The sequence below is a fragment of the Ammospiza nelsoni genome, chromosome 10 (assembly GCF_027579445.1).
Source record: "Ammospiza nelsoni isolate bAmmNel1 chromosome 10, bAmmNel1.pri, whole genome shotgun sequence".
Lineage (NCBI taxonomy): Eukaryota > Metazoa > Chordata > Aves > Passeriformes > Passerellidae > Ammospiza > Ammospiza nelsoni.
This window is the reverse complement of record NC_080642.1, coordinates 20,771,284-20,780,974: the sequence shown is the minus strand read 5'-3', so window position 1 is coordinate 20,780,974 and position 9,691 is coordinate 20,771,284. Positions and strand designations below refer to the sequence as shown.

General features: G+C 57.8%; 1 protein-coding gene across 1 annotated transcript; it reads left to right on the top strand.

Annotated features, from left to right (window-relative positions):
* The first annotated feature begins 2,073 nt into the window (after window positions 1-2,073).
* On the top strand, window positions 2,074-4,703 carry PROCR (protein C receptor). The gene is made up of 4 exons (XM_059479458.1): window positions 2,074-2,400; window positions 2,486-2,722; window positions 3,521-3,787; window positions 3,868-4,703. Exons 1-4 carry the CDS (start codon window positions 2,346-2,348, stop codon window positions 3,978-3,980), a joined length of 672 nt encoding a protein of 223 aa, XP_059335441.1. The 5' UTR covers window positions 2,074-2,345; the 3' UTR covers window positions 3,981-4,703.
* The last annotated feature ends 4,988 nt before the right edge of the window (window positions 4,704-9,691 follow it).

The window sequence follows — 9,691 nt, the reverse complement described above, 5'->3', positions numbered from 1 at the left end:
TGCCGGAGATCCGTCCTTGAGTCCTGAAGGATTTGGCTGATGGAGCTGCCCAGCTGATCTCCAGGATGTTTGGAAGGTCCTGGGTGTCCGGTCAGGCCCAGGTGATTGCAAAAAAACGGAGAGGTTTTCCTTGTCCCCATCTTCAAAAAAGGTGGAAAGGAGGAGCCTGGGGCGCGGAGCTGCCGGCCGCCAGCCTCCCCTCTGTGCTCGGGAAGATGGAGCTGTCCCCGAGTGAAAGTTGCCCCTGACTTGCCCCCTGCCTTTCTCTGATGGAGTCACTCCCTCAGCGGGCAAGGGAAAGGTTATGGATGACATTTATCCTGGTTTCTGTACAGCCTGGACACAATCCCACCCAACATCCTTCTCTCTGCATTGCAGACAGCTGGGTTCCATGGATGGGCTGTCACATGGATCAGGGATTGGCTGGAGGGTCACATCCAGAGGGGCAGTGGCTCACAGTGGCCATCAGTGACCAGTGGTGCCCCAGGCTCTGCACTGGGACCAGCGACATTTGGGGTCTCCATCAGTGGCACAGAGGGTTTGGGCACCCTCAGCAGGTTTGCAGGTGACACCAGGCTGAGGGTGCAGTGACACTCCCGAAGGACAGGGCCATGCAGAGGGCCCTGGAGAAGCTCCAGAAGGGACCCATGGGAATCTCCTGAGGTTTGACAGCACCAGGTGCTGGTGCTGCCCCTGGGTTGGGGATGAGCAAAGGGAGCAGGCCTGGAGAAGGACTTGGGGCTGCAGGTGGTGAGGGCTGGCCATGCCCCATCCAGGACCCCCCTGTGCTGGGCTGATCCCAGGGTGGGCAGCAGGAAAGGGGTTGGGATTGTGCCCCTCTGCCCTGCTCAGGTGAGACCCCACCTGCAGAGCTGCCCCAGCCCTGGGGCCCAGCACAGGAAGGAGCTGGAGCTGTTGGAGAGAGCCCAGAAGAGGCACCAGGGTGAGCAGAGGGATGGAGCAGCTCTGCTGGGAGGAAAGGCTGGCACAGCTGGGACTGTTCAGCCTGCAGAAGCTCTGGGGTGACCTCACTGTGGCCCTCCAGTACCTGAAGGAGCCAACAAGAAACATGGAGAGAGAATATTCCCAAGGGCCCTGACAGGGGGAATGGCATCAAACTGCCAGAAGATAGGTTCAGATGGGATACTGGGAAGAAATTCTTGGCTGTGAGTGTGGGGAGGCCCTGGCACAGGGTGCCCAGAGCAGCTGTGACTGCCCCTGGATCCCTGGAAGTGTCCAAGGCCAGGTTGGACAGGGCTTGGAGCAAACCTGGGTGTCCCTGACTATGGCACGGGATGGAATGAGCTGGGCTTTCAGATCTCTGCCCACCCAGAGCATTCCATGCCTGTATTCCATGCCATGGCATTGATGCTATTATGTTCCATGCCAGGCTGTGCCATGCTCTGCCGATGAGACAAGCTGGACCTTTTAGCACAAATTTCCCATTTTAAAATTTTTAATTTATAATTATTTTAGATGTAATTAAAAAACAAACCTATGGAGGTTTGGCCCTGCCATTGATTTCTCATCCTCACTGCCCATCTCAGCTTCCCAGTGTCACCCCTTTCCAGGGAGGGGGGTCCTGTTGCTGGATGCCCTCTCCGCAGGGGATGGGATCCTATAGGTGACACCCTGAGGTGTCCCTTCGAGCAGGGGGAACCCCATGGGACCCTAAACCCTTCAGGGAATGGGATGCAGGTGGGTGCAGTGAGGTGCTGGGAGGCTGCTCCCTCCAATGGTCCCCATCACCCTGCTCCCCCTGCTCCCTCTGCTCCCCCAGGGGAGTGGGACAGCGCCCTGCCCATGGGGAAACTGAGTCAGGGGCTGGCAGCTCGCCCAATTCCAACTGTGCCAGGAGGAGCTGGAGCCTCATCCTGCATCCTCAGGCACCGCGGGGCCCTGCACATCCGGCAGGGAAGGGGTGGCTCGGCTTAAGGAAATGGGAGAGACCTGGCCGGAGTCCCGCTCTCCTCCCCCCGCAGCTCCACCTCCCTCCCCGGCCCGCTTAACATCCCCCGGGCCAGCAGCGGGGACAGCAGAGCGATCCGAGCCCGGAGCGGGGCAGGGGCTGAGCTGCGAGCCGGGACAGCAGCAGGGACACCAGCGTGTCCCCAGCGCGGTGCCGCGGCTGAACTGCGGGCCGGGACAGCATCAGGGCCACCAGCGCCGTGTCAGTGCTGAGCTGCGAGCCGGGACAGCAGCGCGAACGCAGAGCCGGGGCTGAACTGCGAACCGGGACAGCAGCAGGGCCACCAGCGTGTCCCCAGCGTGTCCCCAGCGTCGTGCCCAGGCTGAGCTCCGAGCCGGGCCACCAGCGTGTCCCCAGCGCGGTTCCCGTCCCCACGATGCTGCGGCTGCTGCTGCTCGCCGGGATCCTGGGCTGCGGGGCTGAGCAGGCAGGTAAGGCTGGTTGGGGACAGCGTGAGGACACACGGGGCTCAGGGAGGGTGACGGGACGGTGGCTGATGTCCCGCGTCTCCCGCAGCTCCGCTCGCCTTCACCATGCTGCAGCTGACCCGCGTCTACAAGGGCAATTCCATGTTCCGGGGGAACGCCAGCCTGAATGGGCAGCTCAGCCATGTCCTGGAAGGGAATAATGTCACCCAGGTGATCCCGCTGGAGTCCCCGGACGCCTGGGCCCGGCGGCAGGACGAGGTGATCGCCTACCTGGGGAACTTCAGGCAGCTGGTGATGCTCTTCAACAAGGAGAGACCCACCGATTGTGAGTGGTGCCCGGGGGACGGGGGTGGGTGCCCCGGGGAACGAGAGCCTCTTCCGTGCTACCAGGGACAGATGGGCGAAGGGATGGGGACACAGCCATGTGCAAAACCTCCCTGTGGGCAAAGGGAGCCCTTCTGCTGAGCCGGGAATTTCTTACCCGGAGCACACCCTGTGAATGGGATGATGCTCAACCTGTTGCTGCTCGTCAGGAAAAGGGCTGGGGGCTGTGTGGTGGTGAGGTGTAGGAACCCTGTCTGCTCCCTGCCTGTGCTCTGCCTGCATCCCACCTGTATCCCACTGATACCCTGCCTGCATCCCGCCTGCATCCCGCAGCCTGTGGGAGCTGTGGGACGCTGCTGCCGATGGTTTTGTGCTCCTGCTCGCTCTGCCCCACAAGCCCTGTCACCTCTGCTGCTCCTGCCCGAGGTGTGCTTTCCTTTCCTTTCCTTAGTTACCCCCAAACTGGTTTTGCCCCAGCCCCACACTCCTGTACCCTTGGGGAGCCCGGTGTCACCGCAGAGTCTCAGGCATGACCTGTCCCTGTCCCGGTGTCCGTGTCCCGGTGTCTTGCTCCATCCACAAGAGCCACGAGCAGCTCTGTGCCCAGAGCCTCCCTCTCTGCAGAATCTGTGCTGTGTGGGGATAAAGGAGGGGAAATAATCCCGGTCACTGCCATGCTCAAACCGAGGGGAAGCAAAGCTGTGGCTGGTGCTGAGGCTGGGTGAACTCTGTGCCCAGTTTGCTGCTGGTGCCCAGGGCGGGAGCGTGGTGACCCTGTCCCCTCCCTCTGTCCCTGCAGTCACCCATCACCTGTGCTGCCACCTCGGCTGCCGCCTCTACCCCAACGGCACGGCCCAGAGCTTCTACGAGGTGACCCTCAACAGGACGGCGTTCCTGAGCTTCCATGTCCCCAGTGCCACCTGGGAGCGGCGCTGGCCCGGAGAGCTCCCGGTGGCCGCCTTTGCACAGGCACAGCTGATGAAATACCCCATAACCACGCAGGACCTGCAGTATTTCCTCAACACCACCTGTGTCAGCCTCCTGCAGGATCAGAGTGCCAGGACAGGTCCGTGCTGGGCCGGGGATGGGGATGGGGACATGGTGGCGCGGCCTGGTTGTCACCTCTGTCCCTCTCGCCTCTTGCAGGAAGAGTCAGTGGCCGATCGCGCACCCCGCTGGTGCTGGGGCTGGTGCTGGGCAGCCTCGGCCTGCTGGGCATGGCCCTGGGCATCTTCCTGTGCACGGGAGGGAGCTGCTAGTGTGGGCAGATGCCCCATGTCACCCCATGGACACAGGGGATGGACCTGTCATCTCCTCGTGCAGCCATCACCACCCCATGGAGGCAGGGGACAGACCCATCATGTCCCTGTGGAGGCAGGAATGGACCCATCATCTTCCCAAGGATCCAGCAACTCTCCATGGATCCATCATCACCCTGGGGAGACAGGGATGGATCCACCATCTCCATGTGGAGACAGGGATGGATCCATCATCACCCTGTGGAGGCAGGGATGGATCCATTATCTTCCCAAGGACCCAGGAACTTTCCATGGATCCATCATCACCCTGGCGAGGCAGGGATGGATCCATCATCCCTGCATAGAGACAGAGGCTGGATCCATCATCCCTCCGTGGAGGCAGGGACCAAGCCCATCCCTGACAAGGGATACACGTCCCCATTGCCGCAGGCTTTGCTCCCCAAGGACACCAGTGGCTTCCCAGTCCTGTCCCAGCTGGGCTGACCTCTCCAGCAGCCCCCAGCCCTGTGGATGGTTCTCACTTCAGGCAATGCACTGGGGATCCACACAGAAACATTGGGCATGGATGGGAAAATGGCGGGGGAGAGGCATGGGGGAAAGCAGCAGGAGGAACAGCCATGGAATGGTTAAAAGGATGGTGTTAAACCCTCATTCATCCCTGTTCCAGTGGGGATGGAGGGAGGATGTCACACCTTGTGTAATAAAACTGCCCATCAGCTCCCACCACACCTCTGGCTGCTCTTGTTTCCCCTGGCAGCACCAATGTGGGGCTGTGGATCCATCCTGGGCCATGGCTGCTGCTGCTGCTGGGTGGGCTCGCTGGTGTTGCCAGCCCCTGGGTTGTGTGCTAAGTTTTCCAGGTCCCTGGAAAGACACTGGTGGTGTTTGCACCTCCTGAACTCATTTCAACCCTCTCCCAGCTTTGGTTTGACTCAATTGAGTAATTTTCTCAACGTTTTTAATTTCCTTGCTCGATGTGAGATGCTGAGGTCAAGTACACACAGCTGTGAGGGGACAGTTTTCCACAATCCAAATCTGAGCTAAAACCTCCACTCTGACTGTTTAAACTTTGATTGTGTTGATAAGAAACTCTTGGCCACATTTCCCTTTCACCCAAAAGTGGATTTTGAGCTCTCCTGTGCATCTCCACTGCTCTGGCAGCAGGAAGGGAGCCAGGAGCTGGCTGGGGACAGCACAGGATAGAGGCTTTCCTGGATTAGCTTCCAGCTCTTTCTTTTCTAAACACCTTGTGAGCAAGAGAGGGTGGGATGAGGGAAGATGGGAAAAGAGATGAGGACAGAAGGGATGCGAGGATGACCTTAGGGGTTGGAGGGATGGAGGAGGAGGTCACATCTCATCACCCTGGCCCCCAGCCACCCCTGGAGCAGCCCCTGCCTCCCCCAGGCTCCTGGGGCAGGGGCTGGGGCGCTCCCCACCCTTGGCGGGCTCCGAGAGGCCGGAGAATCCAAAACAACACGGCCGAGGCCCGGCAACGTCATGGCTCAGCCCTTGGAGCAGTGCCCTTGGCAGGAGCTGTGCTGTGGGCTGAGTGCTCCAGGCACATCCAGGGACACCAGGGCAGTGCCCAAGGTCACACGTGCTGCATCTGCTGCCTGCAAAGGCATGCAATCCCTTCCAGCTGGGAGGAACCGCTGCATTCCCAGCTCTGCTTTGAGTTTCACACTCAGGGCCTCTCTGGTGCCTGCAGATGTTGCACTGTGGTCCCCAAGACTTGGAGGGATTGCTGATCTCAATCCCCTCTCCCTGAGCTGCAGCTCCCTGCTCTGGCTGGGATGGCTGAGTGTGGATGCTGTGGGATGCCCATGGCTGGGATGGAGCAGGGATGGCACCCACAATGGACAGACCCAGGTGGCAAACACTGGCGGGGAGGCCTGGAACAGCAGAGCTTGCTTTGCTTTTTGCTCCAGAAATGTGTCATCTTTTGGACAGATGAGCAAGTCTGAGCTTGCCCACTTCACACAGCTCTGGAAAAGCCTTTTTCCTGCCCCTGAGCTCCCTGTGTGTGTCTGGAGAATGCTCCAGAACAGAGCTGACCCTGCTGCTGCTCTTGAGTTTCCACAAGGGACTGGGCAGTGGGGATCCCCCAAAAGTGCAGAACCCCAAGGAACAGCTTCATCTCCATTGGTGTCCATGGGCAATGCACCCAAACCTGGCACCTCCACCCCAAGGCAACTCCCTGGCAGTGACAATCAGTGTCTGACCTGGATGTGGTGGCCAGCAGCAAAGGATTATGGTGGCAGCATCCACCTCCAACACATTGTAGCCCCAGAATTTCTCTTCCTCTCCCCAAAACCCTCAAGTGCCTCATGGTGAGGCCTGTCTGGGTGTGGCAGCTGGGGACAGTAGTCCAGCTGCCTCAGAACAGGGAGCTGGGCTCCTGTTCCACACACACTCCAAGAGCAGCCACATGCACAGCTTATCCCTTCCCAAATTTGGTTGCTCTCCCGCTCCGTTCACAGCTTGGGACGGGCGCCAGTGTGTATCCCATCAGCGAGGGATGGTTTCAATTTTCTCCTTGGAGGACTTCTGGGCTCTGCAGGAGGGTGAATGAACCCACATGGAAGCCTCTGGCAGCTTTAGCCAGCTCCCAGAGTGATCCATCCCTGTTATCTTCAGGGATTGCTGGGCAAGGCTTTGTTTTCCATGCATGGTTTCCATCAGCCCGCTCTGCTGCTGCTGTCTTGGATAAGGGCTCAGATAAGACACCCAAGCCTCGATCCAGCAAGTGATCCTCACTAGTTCCAGTGAGGCAATGTCCTCGTGCACCAGCTCTTTCCTTCAGCCATCCCATGGGGAACTTGGATGGGATGGGCATCACCCTGTTTCCTTTTGGACATCAGCTCCCTCTGCAAGGCTGGTATCTCCACCTGTGTCCTTTGGGAGACAAAGGGCTGGATGGCTCCAGGAGCTGCCAAAAACCAGGCTCTGGTGTCTGCTGGGGTGGGAGGGGGGGAAAAAAGTGGGGCTGATGGGATCCATCTGGAAGGAAGCGGGATTATCCCTGTAAACACCTCTTACGCACTCGGCGCCTGCACTGGTGTCATTGTGGCTTTTCAGGACTAAACAAACCCCATCCTTTCAAATCCTCACAGGTCACAGTGTCACAGCCACAGATGTTTGAATTCCTGACTTTGGGACGTGCTTGTTAACACCAGGGGCTGCACTGGGGGTGAGGGGATCTGCCTCCCAGCAGCCTCCTGCTCCCACATGGGAAGGAGCAGCTCCCTGGAAAGCCTCTGAGCACAGGGAAGGGCCGTGCTGGCCACTCCCTCCTCGCAGGGCCATCGGTGCCCAGCGCTGCCCTCTTCCCTTCCTGCTCACCTCCCAGGTCAGCAGGAGGAAAGGGGAGGAGAGCTGGCTGCTGGCCAGGAGCAGGGATAGGTGGCAGGCAGTGGGTATCAGCCATCCCCCACCTCTGCCCTGCCCCTGGGGGCTGCTCCACCAGCCCCTGCAATGCAGGGAGCAGGGATGGGATGGCAACTCCTGGCTGGGAATCACAGTCAGGATTCCAGCAAAAAATCATTGCTTCACCTTCTTTCCCAGCTGGAGGTTGCCACTCCAAACCCAGCAAACTTCTCCTGGCACCAGTCCCTTCTCCCTTCTTCCTCCACTGCCCAGCCCTGGAGCAGAAAGGCTCAGAGGGAGATAAACATGTGAAAAAACAAGATTTTTCTTTGCAAAAAACCCAAGCTTGCTTTCAGAGGTTTCCCTGGAAAAATGGCTGTTTGGGAACATTTTCACCCACTTCCCAGAGTTGGGAGCAGCCTTTGGTGTGACAGAGGCCATTGGGAGCAAAGCTCTCCTCCAAAGACCCCCATACTATGGGTTGAAACTCCTTGGAGCAGCCCCAAAACTTCACCATCCAGCCTGGGATGGGGCATGTGTTTCTCAGTGCAGCCAGCCCAGGCTGTGGAGGGACAGAAAACACAGACAAGGCTGCAGGGCATGATGGATCTGAGCCCTGTATTCCCTCCCATCATCAACCTGCTATGGAATCCTCATCCCATCTGCTCCTTGCCCTCCCCTGGGATGGGAGGGATCCAGCCAGAGGGTGGGAACACAGCTGATGGAGGTGATGACATCTAACAGCCAGCCTGTGGTGAGGCCCTGAAAGAACACACACAGCTTTGGAGGTGCTGAAAACCATTCCTTTCAGGAATAAACCAGGACCCCATTTCAGCCAGGCCTTCCCAAAGCAGCAGGGACTTCTGGGAGTGCATTCCAAGGACAAGTGTTTTCCTAGAAGACTTGAACAAGATGCCTTCATCTGAACTCTCACAATCCTCACTGTTCCAAGGATTTAGGTTAAAAGAAGCCCAGGAAATTTGTGTTTATTTGTTCCAATTTGGGAATGGCGTTGCTTAGAAAGTACTGGAAATTCAAGCTGTGCATTACAGAATTCCCAGCCTGGAGGTTCAGTCAGGATCCTTGTTTGGTGCCAGAACAAGATATGAACATCTAAAACTCATGGCAAGCATTTCTATGGGTAAAGGAGTCCATGTCTGCCATAACTTGCTCCCATCAGCTCCATGTCACAGGAGAAGGGGACAGAGGACACCCAGCACCCTCTGCACCCCCAGTCCTTGGAGGACAAATCTTCCATGTGCTAAAACAAGCACAGTGAGTGGGCCAGGACCAAAACCACTGGGAATGTTTGAACAAGCGCTGCTGAGGCTGCTGGGCAACAGCATGGAACCCTGGAAGCTTTGTCTGGAGGTGGGAAAGGCATTGGAAGCTGGCTCTGAACACACCCCATAGCATGGGGGGAAGGGTGGAAGGAAGCAAGTGGTTTTGGTTGGAATTTGGGGCTTTTTTTTCCCCTGTCTTTCTCCCTGCTGGTGTGCAAGCTGGGGCTCTGCAGCCATTGTTCTGTTTTCCAAAGAGTCTAGCCCCACAATGCAATAAAAACAAACCACAGGAAGGAAAGGAATTAGCAGGGAAAGGAAAAGCAGCAGTGGGAACAAGAACTCAGGCCCAAAATAAACCTGCATGCTGCTGCTGGGGGTGCAGGTAGGAGAGGTTACACAATGGAACTTAGGGGTAAAATCCTGGCTTTTTGGATTTATTGCTACAGGTGAACAGGGTTGCAAGGGGCTGGAATAACAGGAAACGGTCTCAGGAACAGGGATATGGGAAGGAACTTCTTTGAAATTTGAGGTTTCCTAGAAACTTGAGCTAAGGGGGAGCAGAGGCAGCACCTGGAAAAGACTGGGCATTGTGGGCAGAGGAAGCAGCCTCAGCTGGGGTTACCACTTTATCCTTACAGATTCTGAGGAGAAGCAGGAGTTTGGCATTTGGGGTTGGTTTCAGCTGCTCTCCAAGCCCCTGCTGTGCTCTGCCAAGGCAAATGTACACAAGATCCAACAGGAAATCTTCCCGGGGCTGCTGCTTCCCCTGCGTCACTGTCCTGGAGCTGCAGGGAGGGTGGGACTTGCTGGAGCAAGGGCAGCATGGACACAGGGGCTGTGCCCACCTTGAGCTGCTTCCTGCTCCCAGGGAATAAACTGAAAACAAAACCACCCCGAGGCTGCATCTGCTGCTCCTCAGCAAACACTTCCCTGCAGGCAAACCAGAGCCCATCCACTTCCCAAAGATGGAATGGGATAGGGAGAAGGTGGAAGATTCACAGCCCCAAGATTCCTGAAGGAATTGGAAGGAGTGTGGAGCCAGGTGACATTGGGCTCTTCTCC

Excerpts from the sequence above, each read along its gene's own strand:
- PROCR (XM_059479458.1), top strand. The coding sequence starts at position 2,346 with ATGCTGCGGCTGCTGCTGCTCGCCGGGATCCTGGGCTGCGGGGCTGAG. Across the intron at positions 2,401-2,485 it reads CTGCGGGGCTGAGCAGGCAG|CTCCGCTCGCCTTCACCATG; the intron begins GTAAGGCTGGTT and ends CGTCTCCCGCAG. Across the intron at positions 3,788-3,867 it reads GGATCAGAGTGCCAGGACAG|GAAGAGTCAGTGGCCGATCG; the intron begins GTCCGTGCTGGG and ends CGCCTCTTGCAG.